The 27,357-nt window shown below is 44.4% G+C and overlaps 1 protein-coding gene across 1 annotated transcript; it reads left to right on the top strand.

The window, feature by feature from the left end:
• The first annotated feature begins 202 nt into the window (after positions 1–202).
• On the top strand, positions 203–27,357 carry KNG1 (kininogen 1). Its single transcript, XM_024107396.3, has 10 exons — positions 203–2,589; positions 5,803–5,913; positions 6,460–6,544; positions 10,631–10,803; positions 12,557–12,664; positions 14,586–14,667; positions 16,858–17,015; positions 21,452–21,559; positions 22,684–22,767; positions 25,883–27,357. The coding sequence occupies exons 1-10, from the start codon at positions 2,395–2,397 to the stop codon at positions 26,768–26,770; spliced, it is 1,992 nt and encodes a 663-aa protein (XP_023963164.2). The 5' UTR covers positions 203–2,394; the 3' UTR covers positions 26,771–27,357.

The following is a 27,357-nucleotide window of genomic DNA, read 5'->3' on the forward strand; positions in this document are numbered from 1 at the left end:
GCTGAGGACGCTTCTTCCTCCAGTGCCGTAACCTCATGTGGGGTTGTCAGTGCCGGGGAGTGGCGCTGTGGCGAGTCGAACGGGAATGGTGCCCTGAGCGGTGCCGGATTGGTGACCTCAAGCGGCGCACCATTGCCGGTCTCCCTCTGGACGGCACCCATCTGGACGGTGCTGGAGGCTTCTCCCTGCATGGGAGGGGATTGGGCACCAACCGTTCAATGAGGTCCTTTGCAGCCTCAAATGTGTCAGGCATGGAGGGCGGTTCCAAGACCTCCTCTAGACACTGGTCCGCACTGGAGTCGCTGGGCGCTGGTGCCAGAATCAACGGTGCTGGCTCCTGATGGGAAACAGAGTCCTGCCTCTGAGTTGTAGGAGCCTGTCTGAGTGTCTTGGACACTCTTTGAGGGGATCGTCCTCTTTCCCCTTTCTTATGCTGCTTGGCCGGTGCCGGGGAGGTTGAGTGGTGCCAGGGCTGGTCAGCTTGTCTTGGTGCCTGGGATTTATGGTGCCGGGGATCTCTAGAGCCCAGTGCCGAATCACGTACCGATGCCGGGGCACTTCTCACCGAGGAGATTGGGCCCAGCACCAGGCGGTCTGGGGACGTTGGTTGTAATGCGGCCTCCATGAGCAGCTGCTTAAGACGAAAGTTTCTCTCTTTCTTAGTTCGGGGCTTAAAGGCCTTGCAAATTTTGCAGTGCTCAGCCTGGTGTGCCTCCCCCAGACACCTAAGTCAGGAGTCGTGGGGGTCACTCTTGGGCATAGATTTGTGGCAGATAGCGCAAGCCTTAAATCCCTGGGCTTGCGGCATGCCCCGCAGCCCAAGGCTTGCGGCTGGAACTAAATCCCAGTCACGTCTAACTAAACTGTACCTAACTAACTTACTATTTAACAACAAACTGTCTAACTGGTAAAACTAGAATGCTAAGGGATCACTCGCAAGTTCTAACACTGCCACGGATGGTAAGAAGGAACTGAAGGGGGGTTGGGCTGGCAGGGTACTATACACAGTGCCATAAGGGCGCCACTCTACGGGGCTCCTCTGCCGTCCCGATGAGAGATGCTAAGGGGAAAAGTTTCCGACATCCGTGCACGCAGCGCGCACACACCTAATTGGAATGGACATGAACAAACACTCGCAGAAGAACTAAAGGTTCCAGTCCTGCTGATGACCCAAGCGGATGTAATTATGATACCACATGATGGACTTTCTCTTTTTTCAGTTTGCTTTTTTTTAAACCTAGGAAATTACAACAAAAAAACTAAGTTAAAAAACCATTAGGTTGAGTAAGTCACTTCACTTCTCTGTGCCTCATTTTCAGCATATGCTTAATAAGGCTTAGCTAGCGCACCAGAGAGTTGTGAGGACTGATTTGTTTATGGCCCAGACGCAGGATCCACAGGGTTGCAAGCGTCGGCACTAGCAGTTCCAACTGCAAGACAAGTTCAATGATTGTAAAGCGTGTTTTAAATGTTAAGTGTTATTAGTCAGTTATGCACATTTGTGCAGAGTAATTTTTGATACATGGGCTGACTTCCTAGCAGGGCCGGCTCTACCATTTTTGCCGCCCCAAGCAAAAAAAAAAAAAAGCCGCTCGGACTGCCGAAGCAAAAAAAATGGCACATGGACGGAATGCCGCCCCTTAGCATGTGCCACCCCAGGCACATGATTCCCCTGCTGGTGCCTGGAGCCAGCCCTGCTTCTTAGAAGTCTTGCACCTTATTAGTAAACAGATCCCTGAAGATCACAGTGCTGCTGTCCAGAACCAGCACTTCTTGTCTCTGGGACATGACATGACCTTTTGGGTGTTTTTATAAGCCTTATGTAATAATTCATTCAGAGTGGGAGTTTTTATGTCAAAAAGTAACCAGGAGCGAGAGGACTACTAAATGTTCTGAGACTTTCGTGCTGCTGATGCTGGGGATTCAGGGGCGGGATAGCTCAGCAGTTTGAGCATTAGTCTTCTAAACTCAGGGTTGAGAGTTCAATCCTTGAGGGGGCCATTTAGGGATCTGGGGCAAAAATCTGTCTGGGGATTGATCCTGCTTTGAGCAGAGGGTTAGACTAGATGACCTCCTGAGGTCCCTTCCAATTCTATGATCTAACCCTCTGACTCTAATGTGCAGAGGCGTATTCTGTTATCTTGATGGCAGGTGGACAACCTTGGTGTCATTAAAGTGACTGCACAAAGTTTGTTTGGATAAACCCAGAGGGTTGTTTGCTAGGCAAACAGGATATGATGAGAGTCCACCAACCCCATTTGCCCACTTACTCTGTTTACTGACCGACTGCTTCTGAAAAAAAAACAAGAGGTTATTAAATCCCTACCAGGGGTTCCCTTTTCATTTGTATTTGGAAGAGTCCCCCGATTTCAGAGGGGGCTTCTTTGTCCAGTTATGAAACTTTCCACGGTGCTAGTTCTCTGCTGCAGTTTTTTCTCTAGCAGAGCCAAGCCTCTTGCAACCCAGGATGCAGACTGTGATGACCCTAATGTCTTTGAAGCTGTGGACATAGCACTGAGAAAATATAATGGAGACAAAACAGATGGCAACCAGTTTGCTCTGTACATGGTGATGGAAGCCAAGAGAATAGTAAGTAAACTTTGCAAAAAGCATCTTTGAATTTTTTTTTTTTTTTACTTATGGCCAGATTCTGCCCATCTCCCTTACGTGGAATCGCACCTTGGTCTGCATGATGTCCCAATGAAATCAAAGGAACTGGTTGCAGAGTAAGGTACTAATCGTCATGAAAAAGGGTAACAGAATCTGGTTCTGTGTCGTTCTCCTGTTCCTTAATAATACTGAGCCTTTATTCACACTAGTAAGCAGTTCCTGTCAGTGGGATTACTCCTACCAGGAAATGCTCACTGAGGTGAGTAAAGGGTTCAAAATCTGGCCCTACGAAAAAAACGTTAAATTCTTGTAATTAGGTCGAGGAAAGTACTAAAAGATCTGTGAGTAAAGTAGCTCCATTGAAATCAAGGGGGATACTCAAGGAGTAACGAACTACTCAACATGAGAAATGGCATCAGAATCTGGCCCTGTGTTTGCACTATATGGCAGGATCTCTCAAGTGCCTTCGCTTGCAGTACTAAGGGGTCAATAGGTTGCAGGACTAAGTAAGGAAACCTGGTTTCTTTTCACAACTATACCACTGACCCAACATTGTCACCTTACCAAGTCACTATGTGGGGATACTAACATTTACCCATTGGGACAGGGATAGCTCAGTGGTTTGAGCATTGGCCTGCTAAACCCACGGTTGTGAGTTTAATTCTTGAGGGGGCCACTTAGGGATCTGGGGCAAAACTCAGTATTTGGTCCTGCTAGTTAAGGCAGGGGGCTAGACTCAATGACCTTTCAGGGTCCCTTCCAGTTCTATAAGATAGGTATATCTCCATATATAGGGAGGAATCTTTGAGGTCTCCAACAGAAGCATACTTATTATTAAAAGAAACTTGATGTGATCTTGTCTTGAAAAAAAATGGTTGCAATGTGGAAAATATAGTTGCAAATAACTGATTTGACAAATGATAGAAACATTTTGAATCATTTGTGAATATTATGATGGTCTCCAGTCCTGAGTCACATATCTACCTAAAACATCAGTCAGTTTCTTGCTCCTATATGGTGACAAGTCTAACAAAAGAGTATTTACTCCTGAGAACCACAGAATGATGATGTTGCTATAAGGATAATGATAAGCACTATTTTATTTGGGAACAACATTAACGTCTTTCTACTGCATTGGATTTTAAAATGTAGATAATCAGAAACAATATATTAATAAGAATATTTAGCACTCAAAGATCTCAAAGCACTTTACCCAGATAAGAAACTGAGCTTGGAGAGGTGAAGTGTCTTGCTCAAGGTCATACAGTAAGCCAGTGTTACAGGTGGGACTGGAACCCACATCTCCTGATATCTAGACTCCCTTTCTCTAACCACTAGATGACATTGTCTTTTCTGGAAACAGAGTAAAAAATATTTCCTGTGTTTTCTAGACTTGCTATGAATCAGTTCATGCTAGAGAAAGGTGGGTGGAGGCACTTGAAGAGACTCCCAGAGCACAGTATCAAATACTAAAGTCCCACTTATGCAAACACTGCATTTGTTAATGTTAAGCACATAAGTCCAATCATCTTCAATTAGACTACTCACATGTTTAATGTTAAGCACATGCATAAGTCCTTGCAGAATAAGAGCCTTAATGACACCTCATTCCTTTCTAGTCTTCTGGTAATACACATTGTTAATATTCATAACAGTCTATGCTGGACATTTTAATTTTAATATATACATGTTTATTGCAGTCACTCTTTGCCTTTCCTTATCTAGACACACTGATTTAATTTTACAGAAGCTCTGAAGTGAAAATGACGTGTTGCTTTGAATTTCTGATCCGTCTATGTTGGGGGGAGAGAAAGGGAGGAGCAAGAGGGAGGATTGCCAAAGCCCACAAGAGAGATTTGATCTGTTCTTAATTCTTCTTCTAAATATAGTCTAGATTTCTCTTATCACCAGTCTTGCAGTGCTGCAGTCATCAAGTAAATGGCTTATTAGTACACGTTCATGTACATTAATTGTTGATAAGATAATTAAACATAAAGGCTAGCTAGTGGAAGATTGAGCCTGCCCTAATAAAAGACATAGCTAGTGGCAATAATAATGAAATAAAATAACAAACAATGTAACATACGGCGCCAGCCCTTTCTCTCATTTACAGCTGTTACTCGCTGAAGTAAAGTTATTCCACATTTACACCAATGTAACAGAGGGCAGAATTGGGCCCATTGTAGCTCCTCAGCTGGTATAAATTGGCATAGCTCCATTAAAGTCAATGACTCAAGCTGAGGATTCAGCCCATTGTGTTTTTTTCATCCTGCTTTACAGCCTGTGGAAATTATTTCATGCACCACTGAGCTGGAGCGACTATTTTGTGCACAACAGGAAGTGAGAAAGAACACTGGGCCAAATTCTGCTCTCAATAACACCAGTGTAAATCCATCATAATTCCACTAAAATCAACTAGACTTTAACTGAGTTAACTGTGGTATAAGGAAGACAATAATCCTCTTGCTATATCCAATTGAAACTGCAGGGAGAGTTTAATTCTGCTGAATGTAATTCCCCATGTTCAAATTTGGCCAAGAACAGAAGTTAATATAATAACTCATCTTTTATTATTAAATGCCGCAGGATTCCTAGTGACTAAAAATTGTCATCCAAAAGATACATCTTCAAGAACTGCAGTGCCTTTTGATGCCACCTGAGGGCATTGATTCACTATTGAATTTGGAGGGTAGGAGGAAGTGCCTCCTACTGAATTACCAACACCACATTAGCAGCATCTCAAGTATTTTCTCAGAAGGATCCCATCCTTCTACTGACCAGCCCCAACTATAATTAATAAAGGCTGACACAAGCACAATCCAATATGGTAGAGCTGCAGACCACCTAAGCAGCAGCTCATATTTGTTGAATCAGAGAGCATTTGAAATACTAGGATATAAAGGAGTTGAAAACATGACTGCTTTCTTGCACTATTTTTTCATCCTAGAGACAGTATGTGGAACAACCTAGGCAGCGGCTAAATAGAACAAATGATATAATTAGATATGTTAATTACTGAGTCAGAAAGATTTTGGAGATCTGCTCAATGGCGACATTAGCTAATTTAAAGCACACTTTATCATTCCTTGCTCTACACAATACAGTATGAAAGCCCTTTGAAACCCTTATCCCCTCCAATGACTTGCTGTCTTATCACTATGCAAATGATGACTTGCATCTTGTTTTCTCCAGGCAGGCCCTGGAAAACAGTTCTTTGTGATGTACCGAATAAGAGAGAGCTCTTGTGCTGTTGGGGGAGATAAACTCTGGCAAGATTGTGATTACAGAGCATCTGCAGAAGCTGTAAGTGGCTGCCTTCTTTTTAAAAACTCTATATACGGAAGTAGCAATGTAACCAGCAAGATACCAGACTCTTGGGGATAGAGAGCACTTCTGCTATAAGTGACTCTGAAAATGGTATTGCGGGATTCCATATTTATTGCATCTCAGTGGAGTTGCAGAGGAAATGTGCTTTGTTTACAAGTAAAATGATGCAGCCTGATTCTCCTCTCACTTATTCCTCACTGATAGCCATTCAAACCCAACCTGGTGTCTGACAGTCAAGCTGGGCAATCCCTTCTTGCATGCTATCACAGCAAGTAAGGTCCTGCAGGCCAAGTTATGCCCTCATTCACAAGTGTATAACCCTTGTTGCTGTCAATGGGATTGCACAGGTGTAAATGCTATCAGTTTGTATTCTTTTTGTCCACTAAACGTTGGTTACACTTCCCAGTTGTGTTTTATTATTGCAATAAACTACCACAGGAGTATTTCACAGCATAAATATGGTGCTAACTGCATTTCTGCATCAGGTGGCTTAAAGACAAATGGTGTCATCTATGTTTGTAGGAATCAGGCGAATGTACAGCTCAAGTTTATGTTGACGAGACTGAGAAAATCAGTAACGTTACACAAGAATGCAGAATTATCCCAGGTATGTAACTGCTCAGAGTGGCATTATATAGTTGTGTTGAATAAAAAGAACAACTACAAATTGCAAAATAACTTTGTTGAGACTTCCAGGTAATTTTAAATCGTTGTTTTCAGTGTTGTTGTAGCTGTGTTGGTCCCAGGATATGAGACAAACAAGGTGAGTGATGTAATATATTTTATTGGACCAACTTCTGTTGGTGGACAGGACAAGCTTTTGAGCTTCACAGAGCTCTTCCTCAGGTCTACAGAAGTTCACCAGAGTGACCAAACTAAACACACGGTGGGACAGATTGTTAAGCTTAAGGGATTCACACATTTTGTAGGAGACCACTTAAAAATGAAGCAAACAATTAACACCTCTGCAGTCACAGGGCAATGGAAAGTTAATAGGCATAGGATTTGCATTACAAATTGTTGTAATAGGTCATAAATAGGGCCCTACCAAATTCACGTCCATGAAAAACGTGCCACAGACTGTGAAATCTGGTCTCCCTCTGTGAAATTTGGTCTTTTATATGCTTTTAGCCTATACCATTCAGATTTCTCTGGGGAGATTAGTGTTTCTCAAATTGGGGGTCCTAACCCAAAGGGTTGTGAGTTCAATCCTTGAGCATCCTTTGAACAGCATCTCTGTTCAGTTCAGACTTCTTAGTGTCCAACAGAGTTATGAATTTAAGTTCTCAGGCTCGTCTTTTGGAGGTGTTGTGCATGTTTCCTTTGAGGATGAGGACTGACAGGTCAGCTGTGGAGTGATTGCTTTGTGAAAAATGTTTGCCTATGCGTGATAAGGTGTTTTTGTCTTTTATCATTTTTCTGTGTGAGTTCATTCAAGAGCATCCTGATTGTCTGGTTTCATCCACATAGTAGTTGTTGGGGCATTTGATGCACTGGATGAGATGCACCACATGTTGTGATAGGCAGATGAAGGACCCATGGATCTTGAAAGGTGTGTTGTGAGGGTACTGACCAACATAACCATGGAGATATGTCTGTAGGTTTTCCATCTGTTGTTCTAGAAGGGTCTGGTGCTGCCTTGAGTTGAGATGTCCTGGTCTGTGGGGAGGTTGCTTCTAATGATGAGTTTGGGGGTTCTTTGAAGGCCAGAAGAGCTGGTTCAGGAAAGATTTCTTTCTTCCATCAAATATGGGTTGTAATTGTTTGATGATAATCCATATGGGTTCTAGTGTCTGGTAGTAGGGGTAACAACTGAAGGTATGCAATTAGTGGGCGTTTTTTTTTCTGTTCTCCCAAAGTATTCGGGTAACCTATTCCATGATGCAATCTACTTCTCTGGCTGAGTGTCCTTGTTTAGTGAAAGTGAGGCAAAGTGTGCTCCAAAGACGGCATGCCAGCAGCACGCCTCCAAAGGGAGGTGCGCCACAGCCTGTTCGGGGAAGCTTAGCCTCCCTGGCCACTTATACCTCACTTAAGTGCATTAAGGTGTATGTCCTGAATTTTCTCTTTGGTGCACATTCTCTACTCTCCACCGACATAAGTTGTTCCAAGAAAAGATTTTACCTCACCTATCTTGTTTCTCAGGTAATTTTAAAGGTAGGAGCCTGCATCATTCCATTCATAACCTCACAAATTATTTTCCACAGGCAACTACAGATTAAAAATGAAATTCTACTCCACTTCCTTATGCAAGCATGTATTGTGCCAATGGAACACTGGAATATTGCTATTTAAAATACCTATTATCATGTAATGAAAACTAGAGTCATGGGCGGCATGTGACTCCTGCATCTGGGGAGGCTGGGCGTGAGTGCCAGAACCTCCCTAGAAGTGTGGGGGGCCACTGGTACTGGTGTGGTCCTGCCCCCTGCTCCACCCTGAGGCCCACCCCCACTCTGCCCCAGACCCTGCTCATGCTTGGCCCCCTTCCCCGAAAACCCCCACGCACCCGCTGTTCTCACCTCTCTGCTCCGTCCCCCCCGAGGATCCCCCTGCCCACACCTCTCTGCCTCTAGGGGTGAAGAGGCGCAAGCAGCAGGCAGTGGGGCCAGGGGGAGGGGGTGAAGAGGCAGGAGAGGCAGGTGGTTGGGCCTCGGGGGAAGCAAAGGAGAAGTGTGAGCGGTGGATACCTCAGGAAAGAAGTGGAACAGGGACGGGAAGAGGAACAGTGTGGTCGGGACCACAGGAGAAGAGCGGGACGCAGGAGAGGGGTCTTGGAGTGCAGCGCAGACGGGGCCCCGGCCGGGGCATCCTTTCAGAGGCAGCACTCCAAAGACAGCATGCCAGCAGCACACCTCCAAAGGGGAGGTACGCCACATCCTGTTTGGTGAGGCCTAGCCTCCCTGGCCTCTTATACCTGCTGCTCATGACCAGAGTCTGCATGAAGAATGTTTTTTAATCCTTTACATTTCAGTCAAATCAAAACTGATTTTCACTGGACCAAGGTACATCTGTGACCTATGGACTGGATATCCCCCAAATTATAAGTCTCTATCCCCATCCCCTGAGGCACAACAGACGTTCAAATAGCTTTGCTATATGGCAAAAATGTATCGTTTTCACTTTCTTCATACTCAAAAATTGCTAAACTGGTTTTGCTCAAATTTACTCAGTGTCCATGTTTTACTACCAACTAAATCATATTCTGTTTCAGATACATTTATAAGGCAATGGTGACATCTAGTTGCCAGGAAGGTTAATAAGCGGGATGTGCATTCCGTGGCTAACTCAAGGAAGGGATGCCTTTGATTTTGTTGTTTTGAAAGCTGAAAATCTACATTTTAATTGAATATATCAGCTGCACAGCATCAGAGGCACAGCTGCAGTTTTGCAAAAAGTGTAGAGGTTCTTCATTGCTCGTGGAAAGAGCTAAAATTGTGGGTAAGGCCACAATCACTTTAGAACAGGATACGCAGGATGTTTTTCTGCATTCTGATTTGTGACGGCACACACTGACAATAAGGTCAGCTACACTGGTGTACACTAGGAGTAGGTAAATTACTTACAGAGGAGTTACTGCAGATTTACCCTGGTCAGAGCAAAATGTTGTCCAATGACCCCTACAGGAAGAGGTAAACAATCGGGTCAGTCTGGTGAAGGATTTCACAGCTCAGTCTCTAATGAGTGAGTAATATATTGCTCAGCCTTCACTAGTGGAACTTGTCCTTAAAGAGATATTGGGCCAGTTCCTTGGCTGGTGTAAATTGGCATAGTTCCCACCAGCAGAGGATCTGGCCCACAGATTTTACTTAAATTCCATAGAGATCTGATATTGTCTCACGTTGATTCTCAAGGTCGCTGAATTATGGAATTCATTTATGCACTGAACTATGAAATTAATTTATGAAAATCCAACCCATGCTTACAAGGCAGGAAAGGGGGTTAATAAGATTAGTGGCAGGGAACAGAATCTGGAGCCTCCTCCTTCCAGATTACCTATTCAAATCCAGCCCAGGTTGGTGGTGCTTGAAAGTTGATTACACCTGGTAAGTGGTTGACAGCCTACGCTGGGGCAGTTCAGACAATGCATCTGAAGAGTAGCTGGACCTGCATCTGTAGGGGAGATTCGAGTCATGATGGCCCACCTCAAAAGGTGCCAACTGAAATTTTAATGTCAAGTTTTCCATTACAGTGTGATGTGGAGTACAAGCACATTGAGCATGAACTCTCTGGTAAAAACCACAACCTCCTGGGGAATCTCCCTTTACTGCAGCTGCTGGCTGGGGCTGATGGATGACTTCCTCTCTTGCACAGTTTTAAAGCTGCATGCTGTATTTTCACATTAAAAGTAGAGAAGAGCCGGAAACAAAACTTTAGATCCAAAGACTCCTGAACTTGGGTGGGTGCAGGGTTTGGCATCTGAACTCAGATCTGGATCCAGATTTCAAAGGTGCCCATATAACTATATTGAACTGAGCCAAAAAGCCTGGTTCTGAACACCTTGAATATCCTTACCGGGGGGGGCTGAAATCTGGATCTGTATTTTGCTGCTCAAGCTCTTCGCCAATCAAAAGGAATGAGGATTCTTCCTTAAACTCTCTCGCTTGTTCACAAAAAAAATTGGAAGCTAAACAATCAAAGCTGTTTTACTAAGCAAAAAGCTGAATTTTTTGGTTGGTTTGTTTTTTTTCAGCTGAAGGAAAGGTGATTCTTTCCCATGCCCCATGTCTTGGATGCTATCATCCCATACCAGGGAACAGCCTACAATTGTTACCCATTTTGAGATATGCTATTCAGCTCTTTAATCATCAGAGTGACCAATCCTCCCTTTTTGAAGTTGGTAAAATAATAAAAGCCTCCAGGCAGGTTTGTATATCAGATTTTTTCTTTATTTTATAAAAGAAGGTACTTTGGTTCTTTATATCTACCTGTAGTTAGTTCCATTTTACCATAGTAAAATATGTAACATAACACTTTTAACTTCTATAGATGGGGACACGGAGGCACAAAAGGCTAAATGCCTGATTTTCAGTGGTTTTACCCATGGCTTCTGAACTGCTACTGAACATAGTTTGTCCTTGTCTCCAGTTTCAACTAAAACAGTGTCCAGCACTGGTACAGCTGTACACAGCACCAACCTATATTGTCAGCAATTGGTATATTTTGTGGTTTAGACAAGTCTAAAGAAAGAAAGTGGTTCAGAAAAATAAAAAGCCCACACTCTGCCTGTGAGACAGAAGTGGATTTTGCATTTTGGTCTTCAGTGGGAATTTTGAGCATACAAGGAATGCCCATTCAAGTCCCCAAAGTTCCATGTCAATTTGTGTTCCATGAAAGGGTCACATATCTGTGCCAGGGACTCAGCTTAGGTATCGGTATGACAGAGCTCTAAGCTATGTTTCTGATTTGATTTTAAGTATTGTATAACTTCACGCAATCTATGTTTACTTTTCCTTTGCATATTTCTATGCATTTATCTTTTTGTGGTGTTGCACAAGTCAGTTTGAGCAGCGGTTTAATTTGCTCAAAATATCATGAACCAAATCAATTGTATTAAGAAACCAATTTCCGCCCTTTCTTTGTTAATGGCATCGATCACCTTAGCTGCAAGACACAGGGGCCTACACATTCCTTAATCCAAGGGGGGTTGCAGTGGAGCAGCTGGAGAGGGGATTGCTACACCACCTACGCACTCTAAACAGTCTTCATGTCAGACTAGAATAAATTAATTAAAGGATTTCATTGGGATGGACTGGGGAAGGAATATTATGTATTTTTATGTTGATCCAGCATCCCTATCACTTCTGCATATAGGGCCTGATCCAAAATCCATTGAAGTCAATGGGATTAGGTCTGCTGTGCTGTAGAGCGGATAAGGCTACTCTGCTGTTCCATGAGTTGGGAGCAGTAGCCACAAACAGTGAGCTGCATCCTGGCATCCTGGGTCCAGGCTGGGGGATGGATTTTGCCTCTCCCCTTTCAGAACTTCACTTGCATAAAGTCAGAGTATTTGGGATTCATGTGGATTAGGTAAACTGCATCCTTACAGCAGATATTATTGGAAGTTGCCATTTAACAAACAAGAAAGTGACTAAAATCCTGAACAAGATAGAAGAAAATGCCCAAGGCAGATACAATTCTTAGTAAATAATAATTGCAGCACACCTGATAATAAATGACACCTACAACTCAGAGTTGCATTATTCAGATATTGTTATGCCATGTGCTATACCTAGGATCATAGGAATTGCCACACCAGATCAGACCAGTATCCTCTAGTCCAGTAGCCAGTATCAGATACTTCAAAGGAAGATGTAAGAAACCCTGCACTGTGAAGTGGGTGGGGGAGAGGATTGGAATCTGAACCTGGATCTGGTTACAAATTTCACAGCTAGCCCCTTTGACTCAGTTTACCCTTCTGTAAAATGAGAATAATAATTTCCTGCTGCACTGGGCTGTGGTGTGGTTTGATGAGTGCAGAGCAATTTGAAACCCTTGGATGGAAGGCATTACAGTATTACAGGGCAAAGTATTATCATCTTGCTATTTATTTGGTGATTTTATTTAATAGTTTTTCTTTCAAATATATATTGAATTATCTCCTAAATATTTGTTCCAGGTGGTGGCTGGATGGAATTATGCAGTTGAATATGAAGTCGAGGAGACTAATTGCACCAAGAATAATTTTCAGGATTTAAGTCCTGAGTGCAAACCCCTTGTTGGAGGTGTAAGTGGTATTCACGTACAGTTTATCAAAACAGCTTCTTACGTTGGTAATTCATTACTAAGATTCTGATTCAGCAAAGTATTTAAGCATCTGCTTAACTTAAGATATGTCTACACTGCAATTTTATAGTCCCGCAGTTTGAGCCCCACAAGCTCAAGTCAGCTGACACAGGTCAGCCAGGGGTGTTTTATTGCAGTGTAGCCATAACCTTAAAGTCAATGGAATTTAACCACAGGCTTAAAAGTTAAACATGCGCTTAAGTGCCGTGCTCCTTAGGAATGGATTTAAGCACATGTTTAAGTCCTTTGCTGAATCAAAGCCTAAAAAGGCAAATTCTCTTATGCAGCCTGGCCAAGGGAACTGCATTGGGAGAGCAGGAATGTGGAAATTAAAATGCTTCAGGCAGATATTTCTTAGGAAAAGCAAGTTGCTAAATTACTGTTATCTGCACTCCAGTCTATATGGGAAAACTTTTAATGATATGATAAATAAATACACATGCTCCAGCTAGGCTGTGCCATAAGTTACCAACTGCCTTGGTTATAGGTACATCTTTCAGGAGAATGGTTGAAACAGTCATTCTTTTTCTCCCCAACTGCGGCTAGTGGTGGCAAAAATTGTCTTGTGGATGGAAAAGAACATGCTACCAAAACTCATATTTCACCAAAAACTAGTTGTTACAAACAAGCGCCTCTGCAGAATACCTTTCCTGTTGCTCATGGGTGCCTTGAGAATGCTACCCAATTTTAGAAGTGTTGATGGAAAGGATGAGAAATGACTGCATAGTGAAAGAAGACGGGGCAGGGGCAGGCTATCTGGATTCAATTTCTGGCTCTGACACTGACTTGCTCTTTAACATTCAACAAGTCACTTACCCCGTCTGAGCCTCAGTTTCCCCATCTGTCAAATGGGATATCTGCCTATGTCACATGTATTCAGGAAGGCTACCAGTAATGGCATGTAAGATTGACCCACATATGGCCTGTAAGACTGGGCCTTAGCCATATAATACCTGAACCACTGAACTTAGCTGCCCATTGGTAGGTATTAGCAGGATAAGCAAGTCCCTTCAGCACATTTCCAGTAGTTGTAACCTCACACCAGTACTTCTGAATTGCTCTCTTATGCTGCAAGTTTTACTAGTGTGCACCCCGGAAATTGCTCACAGCAGTATTAGAAAGACTGGCCCCTCAGGGTATGTCTGCACTTCAGTGTAAGCCCAGAGTTCGAACTCAGGCTCAAGCCTAACTCCCCTTCTGTCTGACCACAAATCGCACTCACCCAGGCTCCCAGAACCTCATGGGCATGACTCCAGTGGGGCTGCATCTACACAGCCAAGCAATAGGGCCTGAATCCTGGGTCCTGGCTTGACTCAGGCTCAGACCCTCCATGCCTGGGGGGTCCTGGGTCTGAGCCCTGGGTTGTGTGTAGACAGAAGAGGGTAAGGCTTGAGCCTGAGTTCGAACCCTGGTCTTACACTGCAGAGTAGACATACCCCAAGGGTATGATTCTGTAGGTACTAAGCATTCTAACCTCCCATTGACGTTAAAGGGAGTCAAGGGAGTTGTTCAGTACCTTTCAGGACCAAGTCAAAACCGGTCCCATTAATCTTTTATCAATATCTATCTATAAAGGGTTCTTCCGATTTTCTCAGGAGGATTTCCCAAGGTCATCTTTTCTCCTGATCATAAATCACTGAACCCGATTTTGATCTCATTCACACCAGTGTAGATCAGGAGAAAATGCACTGGAGACAATGGAGACCGACCAGTGTACAAGACAACACAAGTAGGTCTCTCATCTCTCTCTGCACGACCCAGCGTTTGTTTGCTGTGAAGGAGGGCATCAGGACATTTACAAATGTGCTTGTTCCGTATTTCTAAGAGAAAATAAAGAGCTTTCCCCCCCCCCCCCAACCCAGCATGTAGGTACCTGTGAAGCCAAGGCCTACGTGGATCTTAGTGACACACTTGTGGATGTTGCACAGAAATGCAAGTTTCCAGGTATGTGACAACCATCTGTCAATTCAAAAATGTTAACAGTTGGTTACAATTACAAACTGATGAACAATAAAAAGGCCAAGGAGCTAAAAAAATCATGGAAGGGGAAAAGCTACTCTGCTGGCACAGCAAAACAATAAGGCCTTTTCCCCCCACAATGGAATATGAACAGATAATTTTCTCATTTCCTACAAGTATTGAAAATGCAGGGGAAAGTTCTCTTCTCTGATCTTTACGCTGCCATACATCTATGACATGTGAAGCTGGCCGCTGAACCCTGAATGGGGATCGGCAGGGTTAAGCTCAAGGTCAAACCCACCATGAAGATCAGCAAGGCAGCTCAGAGAGTATACTTATCCCTCTAAACTTTATTTACAGGTAAAATAAACCCCCCTATTTCTTTCCTCCTCCACCATCACCACTATCATTAGGAGATATCCTTTAAAGAGAAGTCATTATCACATAGTATCTTCAGTAAGCAGTTTTGTCTGTCGTGTTTCCAGAAGAACTGTATTTCCCCAGGAGCTCTGATCTACCCCTCCAAGTAGTAGAGCTGCAGAGGGTCTCAATCAGGGGTACACATACCCTGGGGGTATGCAGAGGTCTTCCAGGGGGTACGTCATCTCATCTAGATCGGGGTTCTCAAACTTTTTCTTGCTGAAGCCCACCCCAATAGGCTATAAAAACTCCACAGCCCACCTGTGCCACACAACTGGTTTTCTGCCTATAAAAGCCAGGGCTGGCATTAGGGGGTAGCAAGCAGAGCAGTTGCCTGGGGCCCCATGCCACAGGGGCCCCCACAAAGCTACGTTGCTCAGGCTTCAACTTCAGCCGTGTGTGGCAGGGCTCAGGGCCCCGGGCTTCAGCTCCATGTGATGGGGCTTTGGCTTTCTGCCCTCGGCCTCAGTGAGTCTAACGCTGGCCCTGCTTGGCGGACCCCCTGAAACCTGCTCGCAGCCCCCTGGGGGCCCAGACCCCTGGTTGAGAACCGCTGATCTAGATATTTGCCTAGTTTTACAATAAGCTACATTAAAGGCGCTATTATACAGCTCTATGCACTATATACTGAAATGTAAGTACAATAGTTATATTCCAATCCATTTATTTTATAATTATACGGCAAACATGAGAAAGTAAGCAATTTTTCAGTAACTGTGTGCTGTGACACTTGTATTTTCATGTCTGATTTTGTAAGCAAGTTGTTTTTAAGTGAGGTGAAACTGGGCTACGCAAGACAAATCAGACTCCTGCAAGGGGTACAGTAGCCTGGAAAGGTTGAGAACCACCGTTTAAAGAACTTTCACAAAGATACAGATATATGAAGAAGGAAAAAAAAGGCATAGAGGAACAATCCCTTTAACATGCACAAATTATTACTCCACATTCACAACTTGATTTTGTATGTACATCACCTCCTTAAATCAAAGAGCCATAGCCACTTTGGCTGGTGCTCTCAGAACCTGTCAACTGGACTCAAGAATTCAACTAGTGCTATCGCTGTTTTTATTTCATGTTACATCACTGTCCTTCATTCGATTCTTAAATTTGATAACTTGGACACTTAGTTTCTTTTCAGGGGTAAATTATCCCACCTACACCTGATTATTACCCAGCACCATACCTCTGACCAGACCATTTTGTTTATTGTCACTTCTTTCCAGTCTTCTGTTAGGACATAGATTGTTACCATTCCAAGATTTTAGATCTGCAGGTACAGGGTCACTACATGTAGCATGTGCTGCTTCCCCACCCATTCATAGACTTGTTTTGCTTCAAGGAATGATTATGTAATTCTTCAAACTACAATCACTCATTGCACTCAGAGATTTCAGGGATGAAAGGAGCCTCCTGTTTCCTCTAGTCCAGCCCATCACCCAAGTTCAGATGTTTCTCCTCTAGCAGTCACTTGCCACCCTCAATTTCTACTCTCATTTCCATGAGGAGCAATGTATTGATCAAATGCACTGTTTGACCCTCAGCGCCTAAATTCTGCTTTATCCTGAACACATCATTGATGTGACAACACAAACATCTACCAAATCAAGCCCCAAAATATTTTAGGTCCCACCCTAGCAGACTCAAACATAGCCAGGCTTGGCAGAGATAAATTTCTCCCTCAATAGTTTGCCCAAGCCCAATGTACACTGAATCTTTTGTTCCTTAGAGTTACTTGAAACCTGATGTTTCTTTCAGATGCATTGACTCCCATTTGTCTTGGCTGTCCAAAGCCCATCCCAATTAACAGTAAAGAATTGGAGGAACCACTGAGGGCTTCCCTGGAGAAGTATAATGAAGAGAGCCATGACGACTTCTATTATAAAGCTGACGTAATAGTACATGCCACAGTGCAGGTTGGGATTCTTCTTTCCTTTTCATGTTCAGTTTTATTTAGGACCACCTCTCCATATTTCGTAGAGATGGGCCAAGGATATGGTGATGCCGGGGGTCAGGACCGAATCAGGGTTAAGGTTTGGATTTGGATTTGAAATCTTGGGAGTTGGTCTATCTGCCTAAGTGTTTATACCACTTTGATCACCAGGGTATCTGAATGCCCATTCTTGAAAATTTCAGCCATCTTAGGATGTAGCCAAAAGGATCCCCAAAAAAATCCATCAACATATTTTTTATGTCTGATCTGGACCCAAAACAATAGGGCAGGGTTCCGATTAAGGAATCTGGTGTTTGTTACACCCTCTTCTTTACCAAACCTTTTGGCATCATTTCATACAACATCAGAAATAGAAAAGACCTATGAGTAAGATCATCCAGTCCATCCTCCAGGTAAGCATTCTATACCATATATTCTCTGTTGTCTATCCTACAGTAGTTTTTAAAATCCCAAGCAATGGAGCCTTCACTATTTTCCTGAGGAATCTGTTAACTTACATCCTGAGTAACGCTCCAGAGCAGTGGTGGGCAACCCGTGGCCCATGGGCAGGTAATCTGCTGGCGGACCACAAGACGGTGTTTACATTGACCGTCCACAGGCACGGCCGCCTGCAGCTCCCAGTGGCCACAGTTCGCCGTTCCCGGCCAATGGGAGCTGCGGGAACGAGGGCTGTCGATTAATCGCAGTTAACTCACGCAATTAACTCAAAAAAATTAATTGCGATTTAAAAAATTAATTGAGATTAATCGCACTGTTAAACAATAGAATACCAATTGAAATTTATTACATGTTTTTGAATGTTTTTCTACATTTTCAAATATATTGATTTCTATTACAACACAGAATACAAAGGGTACAGTGCTCACTTTATATTATTATTTTTATTAGAAATATTTATCCTGTAAAAATGATAAACAAAAGAAATAGTATTTTTCAGTTCACCTCATACAAGAACTGTAGTGCAAACTCTTTATCGTGAAAGTTTAACTCACTAACGTAGGGGTTTTTTGTTACATAACTTCACTCAAAAACAAAACAATGTAAAACTTTAGAGCCCACAAGTCCACTCAGACCTACTTCAGCCAATCACTCAGACAAACAAAGGTTTCAGAGTAGCAGCTGTGTTAGTCTGTATCCGCAAAAAGAAGAACAGGAGGACTTGTGGCACCTTAGAGACTAACAAATTTATTAGAGCATAAGCTTTCGTGGACTTCGGATGCATCCGAAGAAGTGGGCTGTAGTCCACGAAAGCTTATGCTCTAATAAATTTGTTAGTCTCTAAGGTGCCACAAGTCCTTCAGACAAACAAGTTTGTTTACATTTACAGGAGATAATGCTGCCTGCTTCTTATTTACAATGTCACCTGAAAGTGAGAACAGGCATTCACATGGCACTTTTGTAGCCGGCGTTGCAAGATATTTACGTGCCAGATGCGTTAAAGATTCGTATGCCTCTTCATGCTTCGGTCACCATTCCAGAGGACATGCTTCCATGCATCAGTCTGCTCTGCTTTGGATGGTTTTCGAGCAGAACCTGTCATCAGCGTGGACGCATGTCCTCTGGGATGGTGGTTGAAGCATGAAGGGACATATGAATCTTTAATGCATCTGGCACGTAAATATCTTGCTACGCCGGCTACAACAGTGCCATGCAAATGCCTGTTCTCACTTTCAGGTGACGTAAACAAGAAGCGGGCAGCATTATCTCCTGCAAATGAAAACAAATTTGTTTGTCTGAGTGATTGGCTGAAGTAGGACTGAGTGGACTTGTAGGCTCTAAAGCAGGGGTGGGCAAACTTTTTGGCCCAAGGGCCACATCTGGGTATGCAAATTGTATGGCAGGCCATGAATGCTCACAAAATTGGGGTTGGGGTGAAGGGGGGGGTGCGGGCTCTGGGGTGGGGCCAGAAATTAGGAGTTCAGGGTGCAGGAGGGGGCTCTGGGCTGGGGCAGGAGGTTGGGGTGCATGGGGTGGGATGATGGCTCCAGCTGGAGCGGGCTCTGGGGTGGGGCTGGGGATGAGAGGTTTGGGGTGTAGGAGGGTGCTCCAGGCTGGGACCAAGGGGTTTGGCGTGTGGGAGGATGCTCCGGGCTGGGGCAGGGAATTGGGGCACGGGAGGGGGGGGTTAGGGCTCCAGCTGGGGGGTGTAGGCTCTGGGGTGAAGCTGGGGATGAGGGGTTTGGGGTGTAGGAGGGTGCTTCATGCTGGAACCGAGGGGTTCAGAGGGCGGGATCGGGATCAGGGCTGGGGCAAGGGGTTGGGGGGCAGGAGGGGCTCAGGGGTGCAGGCTCCGGGCGGCGCTTACCTCAAGCAGCTCTTGGAAGCAGCGGCATGTCTCCCATCCAGCTCCTATGCGGAGCTGTGTCCAGGCAGCTCTACGCGCTGCCCCATCTGCAGACACCACCCCTGCAGTTCGCATTGGCCACAGTTCCCAGCCAATGGGATCTGTGGGGGTGGTGCTTGGAGCAGGGACAGCGTGCAGAGCCCCCTGGCTGCCTCTACGCAGAAGAACTGGATAGGGGACATGCCAGGGCTTCCAGGAGCCACACAGATCTGCGGCACGTGCACACAGAGCAGCCCCCAACCCTGCTCCCCGGCTGGAGTGCTCCAGCGGGGCAAGCCCCAGACCCCGCACCCCAGCGGGAGCTTGAGGGCCAGGTTAAATCGGCTGGCGGGCCAGATGTGGCCACAGTTTGCTCACCCCCGCTCTGAAGTTTTACATTGTTTTATTTTTGAATGCAGGGTCTTTTTGTACATAACTCTACATTAGTAAGTTCAACTTTCACGATAAAGAGATTGTACTACAGTACTTGTATTAGGTGAACTGAAAAATACTTTCTTTTATTTTTTATAGTTCAAATATTTGTAATCAAAAATAAATATAAAGTGAGCACTGTACACTTTGTATTCTGTGTTGTAATTGAAATCAATATATTTGAAAATGTAGAAAACATCCAAAAATATTTAAATAAATGGTATTCTATTATTGTTTACTCGTGCAATTAATCAAGATTAATTTTTTAATTGTGCAATTAGTCATGATTAATTTTTTTAATCACTTGCAGGGCCGGCTCTAGGCACCAGCATCCCAAGCATGTGCTTGGGGCGGCGCTTTTCAAGGGGCGGCACTCTGAGGTTTTGTTGGGTTTTTTTGCTTTTGCTTTGGTGGCAGCACTCCAGCTTTTTGTTGTTGTTGTTGCTTGGGGCGGCAAAAAACCTGGCGCCGGCCCTGATCACTTGACAGCCCTAGTTTACACATGGTATGCGATTAAAACAAAACAATCCTCATCTTCTCCACTTCACCAAAAATATCAGTCTCAACACCCTGATTGTTTGCCTCTCCCACAAAAGTCTGTGTGCCTCTTCCACATTGCCCCAGACACATGGTTCACCCTTCCTGAGCTGGTCTGGAAGGTCTCTATCCACTTTCTCCTCATTGACATGCTTCCTTATTGATCTGTTTCAGCACTCACTGAAGTCAATGGAAAGTCAATTACCTCAATGGGCACTGGATCAGGCCCCAAGGCCCACTTCTTCTGTGAAGCCAACAAAAAATTAGCCAGCTAACAGATTTGTTAAATAATATCACAATATTAAAAACACTTCTAGCCCACCATGGCATGCACTAGCCTCGCAGAGCAATCCACATGATCTTATTGATCTTACCTGTGCTTCCTTCTTCAACTCTGTCCCTATGGTCGAGAAACCCCCTTGTTATATTATGAGTGAAATTAGTATATAAATAGTTTCAGGGAAGGAAATGTGGGTGAAATCTTGGCCCCATTGAAATCAATGACAAACTCCCACTGACTTCAATGGAGCCAGAATTTCACCCCATGTCTGTTGTTTCTACTGGGAGGTGCTTACCACCCTTCGGAGTGTGGTAAAAAATACTAAATAATAACAACAACAAATCAACTGTCCCAGGCACATTAATGAACCATTACAGTTTAGCTCTTTAATGTGTTTGGCAAATAGTTTGTTTTTCACTGAGGTTATATTTATCAGACTCTTCATTTTACCTCACCTAACTTCCCTTCCCTTATGTTTGGCTCCCTACAGTGGTGTCTCTTAATTATTTCCTTCGTTAGTAATGAAATTCCTGCAGTCATGCAGTAAAACAAAGCCAGAATTGTGGACCTCACGTTCTTTTGACCTTTTTGTCTCCTCCAATTTTAGTGCTATGATGATTTTTGAGGGTAGAATGGGAGTAAAGAAGATAGGTCAATTAGAAATGTATACTGATTGTCACTTTTACTGTCAAAGGGTTTTGTTTGTGTGTTCTTATGTATATACCCCTGGTGGGAAGGTGTTCAGTTTTTAGAGCACTGTCTTTTCTGTGAACCTCTTGTAATAAAAGCACATTTAATGAGGAAAATCTTCTTACTGATTTTTCAGGTGGTTGCTGGACAAAATTATAATATAGCATTTAGAATTAGGAAGACAAACTGCTCAAAGACAGATGTCAAGAAACTGAATGAAGATTGTGCAGCTACAATAGACGGTGTAAGTGATTGGGATGCTGTAGACCACCAACTCAGAGGGAAGGCTCCAAATTAATCCAATTGAATTGCACCAGAGATGATCATGTTGTAAAAAAAACCCCAAAAAACAAAAATAACGCCCACCAAACCAGCAACCCAGGTTTGGTGTTTTTATTAGATAACTTCAATTGGCCTTTGCTACCACTAGTCAGCCAGATCAATAAATGCTAGTCATTCCTCAATAAACTGAGGGAGTTTCTCTCCGAGCATTATCTTTACCTTTATCATTAGCTCTGTGTGTGACCCAAGATATTGCCAAGGACAGCAGAAAGAGTTGCTTTGGTGGAGTCACTCCAACTGCACAATCTGTCTGCTTAATGCAAAGCTAATTGGATAATTTTTTGACCATTTTATGGGTTGTGGATTCAAAAAAGAAAGGGGGGGAGGGTACTACCAGGGTGTGAGCAGGCTGATGTTGCAGGAGTGGAGTGCTCCTATGGCTAGGGGCTGGCACACTTGGGGCAAAGGGAGGTATGCCAGTTGGCTGCTGTTGGGGTTGAACAATGGGTTAGGGCTGCTGGAGGGAGCACTTCTAAGGTTGGGGAAGAGAGCCTGGTCAGGAGGATGATGCTGATGGGACTGTTTGTAGCAGAGTGGTGGTGGGTGGATCTCCCCACCACACACACACACACTTTCTCCCACCTGGAAGAGCTCATTTCTGAGGGTTGAAAAATACTATGGCAAGGGGCAGTAAAGTCAGTTCCACCGAGGCACCTAGTAACAACGGCCACTTTTGAAATGTTTGACCTTAACCTCTCTGTACCTCAATTTCCCCATCTTAAATAGCAATAATGACATCAACATTTACCTACCCTCAGGGGTGCGATGAGGATTACTTAGCTAATGCTTATAAAGTACTTTGGAGATGAAAAGTGCTGAGAATTAGCGTTATGAGTTGAACAGATAAGACAGATGGATTCCACAGATATTCACATAAAGCTCCAAATATAATAAGGTCTTTAAAAGGGTCACTAAAATTGTATAGCCTTATTCATACATAAGTCTGTTCCCATGTTTGTGACATATTGTTGTTTTAAGAGCTCATGTTAGCTTTATTTGTTTGTTTGTTTGTTTGTTTGGTGACAGGAATCTTTGCAATGCACAGCACAAGTTTATGTGACACCCGAGACAAAGACAGTACGCCCTAAGGTTAGCTGCAGCAAAAAGGAGGTACGCATTCTCAATAAATATATTATTTCATTTCAGACTACTTACAACTCTATATGCAAAATCTGTAGTGAGGAAATATTTGTATCCCTTTATCTGTCTCCCAAAACATCCAGTTCTCAGATTAGCTCACGTTTTTATCCTCAGATTAGCTCATATCTTGTATTTTTAAAGAAAGGCAAATGATCACTTTTAATCATCTTAGTAATGTGACCATTCCTCTTGCCCTCTGACCTCAATGATCCAGGCTGAGCTAATGCAATGCATGAGATGAGATGCTGGGCTAAGTAAGGATACGTCTACACTGCACTTGGAAGCAAGCCTCGCGGCCCAAGTCACAACATCAAAGCATTGTCTACACAGATATTTTCAACGCAGTAGCAGGAGTCCTGCTAACACAAGTCTGTGGTCCTGGACTGGGAAGCTCATTTCCAGGTGCAGTTTAGACATACACTGAGAAACTGCAGAAGATGCAGAATAAGAGAGCAACATTACCATGAGTATAGAGACTGTTCTGCCTGCCTGATGATTGGTTCTTTGCAGGATCTATCATGCTCAATTCTGTGAGATGCTGAGCACCGTCAATCCCCATAGATGTGTATGTTGATTGAGTTTGCAAACGGGGTTGGACAGGAACCAAACCATGTTGGATATTTGATGTAGAAAGAGCAATAAACTTCTGTGGATCAGCTGAATGGATATTCTTACAAAGGGTGTTCTATATTAGTTTAGACAGGGGGGGCTCCGTTCTGGTCACCTGGTATCAAACACAGAAGTTTTGTAGCATAGATATTAACCTATGTTTATTATTCTCTAGGGACCCCATACAATACAGATCTTCAAACCAGAAACTAAAAATTCAATAAATAATACTTCGCTTAATAAAATAATCCAGGTCTTTGTTTCGTGCCTGCTTAGAGACTAGACTGAAGTGTGCATCACAATCCTTCCTCAGTACGATATTCTGTGCTTATAGCAGAAGCATTTTAGTTCCATAATTCAAAAGTATTGTTCACAGTCTAAGGCCTTGGCTACACTTGCAGCTGTACAGCGCTGTGAGGTAAACCTGTCTTCATACAGCTGAGTAGGGAAAAGCGCTGCAGTCTGTCCACACTGACAGCTGACAGCTCAGTGGTGTGGCCACACTTGCAACATTTGCAACTGTGTTGGGAGCGGTGCATTATGGGCAGCTATCCCAGCATTCGTGTGGCTGCAACGTTCTTTTCAAAACGGGGGGGGGGGGGGAGATGGGGTGCATTGTGACAGGGAGTGTGGGGGGAGAGAGAGTGCTTTTTGGAGCATGTCAGCTCTCTATTTTGCTAGGGTTACCATATCTCATAAATAAAAAAAGAGGACCCTCCATGGGCCCTGGCCCCGCCCATTTCCCCACCCCTAGCCCCGCCCCAACTCCACCCCTTCCCCACCCTAACTCCACCCCCTCCTCCCTCCCACTCCCAGCCAGGGGGAAAGGGCTGCCCCAGTGCTACCGGCTTCAGGGTTTGCCGAGCAGCCCCCAGACCCTGCGCCCCCAGCCGGCGCTTCCCCAGCGCAGCTGGAGCCCGGGAGGGGAAGCACCCAGCCGGGGGCGCAGGGTCTGGAGGCTGCCCAGCAAACCGTGAAGCCGGTAGCACTCGGGCTTTGGGAGCCCCTATGCCTCCGGACCCTGCGCCCCCAGCCCGGCTCTTAAACAGAGCCGAAGAGGAGCAGAGCCTCCAGCCGCAGTGGCTCTGCTCCTCCCCGACTCTTCGACTCTGTTTAAGAGCCGGGCTGCCCGAGCGCTACTGGCTTCGGGCAGCCCCCGTGCCTCTAGACCCTGCGCCCTCAGCCGGACACTTCCCCTCCCGGGCTCCGGCGGCGCAGGGTCTGGAGGCACGGAGCTGCCCGAAGCCGGTAGCGCTCGGGCAGCCCGGCTCTTAAACAGAGCCGAAGAGTCGGGGAGGAGCAGAGCCGCCATTTTCCCAGACATGTTCGGCTTTTTGGCAATTCCCCCCGGACGGGGGTTTGAGTGCCGAAAAGCCGGACATGTCCGGGAAAAAGAGGACGTATGGTAACCCTAATTTTGCAAGTTCCGAACGCCCGGCCCCCTGCTCATTCATTTACTCACTCAAAGCAAGCTGAAAACTGTTTGCTTTTCTCTGTGGTACGAGCTTTGAAACCGGCACTTCCGCATTCCTGCAGCCAGTCACAACAATGGAGAGGATTGGCCACTTGACAAGGTGATTAGTACAGCGCCGCAAGCGTTTACACTCACACCCGTGAGTCGTAGCCACTCCGCTGCAGCTGTTATTCCTCTCGGGGTGGAGTACCTGCAGCGGTGTACCCAGGGAGATACAGCGCTGTAAGTGCCCTGCCATTGTGGACGGGGAGTGAGTTACAGCGCTGGGGGAGGCTTTACAGCACTGTAACTTGCAAGTGTAGCCAAGGCCTAAAACCAGGGCCGGCTCCAGGCACCAGCTTAACAAGTAGGTGCTTGGGGCGGCCAAGGGAGAGGGGCGGCACCTGCGGCAATTCGGGGGCGGCAGGTCCCTCACTCCCTCTAGGAGCGAAGGACCTGCCGCTGAACTGCCACCGCCGATCACGGCTTTTTTTTTTTTTTTTTGCTTGGGGCGGCAGACATGCTGGAGCCAGCCCTGCCTAAAACCGCTGTATACACTTATAAAGCATGTCAGCACTTGTCCTACTGTACTGTACTATTCCATCCTAAAGGTGGCTGGATTTCAGTGATGAGTGAAGTGTTTTCTTTAGCTAGAATCTCTAAAACACTATGAAGTGTTGTTATTATCACCCTTATAGATATACATGGCTATCCAGCTTAGTTCACGAGATCTGTTAACAACATATTTTTGTTAATTGATTCACATTTACACATCATCTGCAATTTGCTAGTTCTCAAATATTTGAAACTAAGGCAGGCAGTCAAAGAACCCCCACCCACCCACCCACCCACACACACACCCCGTCTCACCTTCTTTTTAAGCACTATTTTTTAAAAAACTTGCCAAGAGATGTCTACCTTTTTACATTGCAACCACAAGCAGAATTGTTTCAAATGGTGTACTATGTGTAAATACTAAAATTATTGCAATATATTTGTCTAATATCTCCTGTTCCTTTTTAGAATACATTAGCAAGAAGGCCTCCAGGCTTTACTCCTTTCCGATCTCTATATGAGGAAGCTGAAACCATTCAACACACACCCCAAATTGAAAAGGGACCTAGAGAAGGACAAGCCCCTGCCAGGGGGGCAGGAAAAGATGTTAGGCATGAACCAGCACATGAACAGGGTCACAGACATGACATTGGGTGTGGACCAGAACATGAACATAGACGTGGACATGGACATGATGATGAACGTAGGTGCAGACATGATACTGGGCATGAACCAGGACATGAAAATAGATGTGGACATGGACATGAGGGTGAACACAGGTGCAGACATGATATTGGGTGTGGACCAGAACATGAACATGAGGATAAACATGGATGTGGGCACGGGCATGGAAAACATAAGGATAAGCAAAAGAAGATAAAGGACAAACATAAACATTCAAAAGATGAGTCTTCTGAAGAATCCCATGAGAAGGTCACTAACCAAAAGGAGACACTGCTAGCTGCAGTAGCTGAAATAACCGAAGGTACACAATCTCATAAGCCTGATCTGGTAGAGCTAGATGTGCTATCTAGTACTCAGCAGTCCGCAGTAGATCCAACAGATGGTTTTACTGAGATCCCTGATCTCCCTGCAGAACCAGACAGCCCTGGAATTATTCCCAATATTCCTTTATTTGATGGGTTGCCAGATCTCCCAGAACCATCTGTCCCAAAGTGTCCAGGAAAGCCATGGAAACCAATCATAAACCTCTCAACTACTACTAACAAACCTAAAGTACTGACAAATGAGGATCTTTTACCACATCCGTCTGAAGACACCACCCCAGTACCAGAAAAAAAAGCACCTAGCCCCCAGAGCTCAGGTGATTTTGACCTCTTGGATATTCTACTGTAATTCAAACAATTTATAGTCCATTTTTTTAGGTAACAAACAGAAAATCATAAAAATTATTTTCTTTTGAAATGTATAATATTATAGAGCAGTGGTTCTCATTTTGTTAGCTATGATACTTAAAAGAGTCACCAGCAGTTTTCTGGAGGAATTGAGAGCATGAGCCAATTCTCTGTGCCTGACTCTCTCCTTACACAGGTGTAGATCAGGAGTAACTCCATTACAATCAATGAATTATACTGGCATAGAAAAAGCATAAGTGAGAGGAAAGGCCACGTTTCTCTAGTTTTCTGCCGAAGTGGATTTATTCAGTTACTTGCAACTCATCATCCTCACCTCAGATGCCAGAAGCACACTAAGAACCACTGCACGGATTCCATCGCACCATGTTTGAAACATTGTGGGAACCAGTATAAAGAATTCTGGGAGTCATCTGAGGAAATCCAGTCAAATGAAGCTTGAAAAGAGGGCACAGTATGAAACAGGGTGAGAATCCCTTCCTTAGATGTTTAAAACCATATTTTTCATCTCTGCAGGACTGGCAAATGTTTGGAGAATACAAAATAACAAAATAAAAGGAAAATGTATGA

The sequence above is a fragment of the Chrysemys picta genome, chromosome 9 (genome assembly GCF_011386835.1).
Source record: "Chrysemys picta bellii isolate R12L10 chromosome 9, ASM1138683v2, whole genome shotgun sequence".
Lineage (NCBI taxonomy): Eukaryota > Metazoa > Chordata > Testudines > Emydidae > Chrysemys > Chrysemys picta.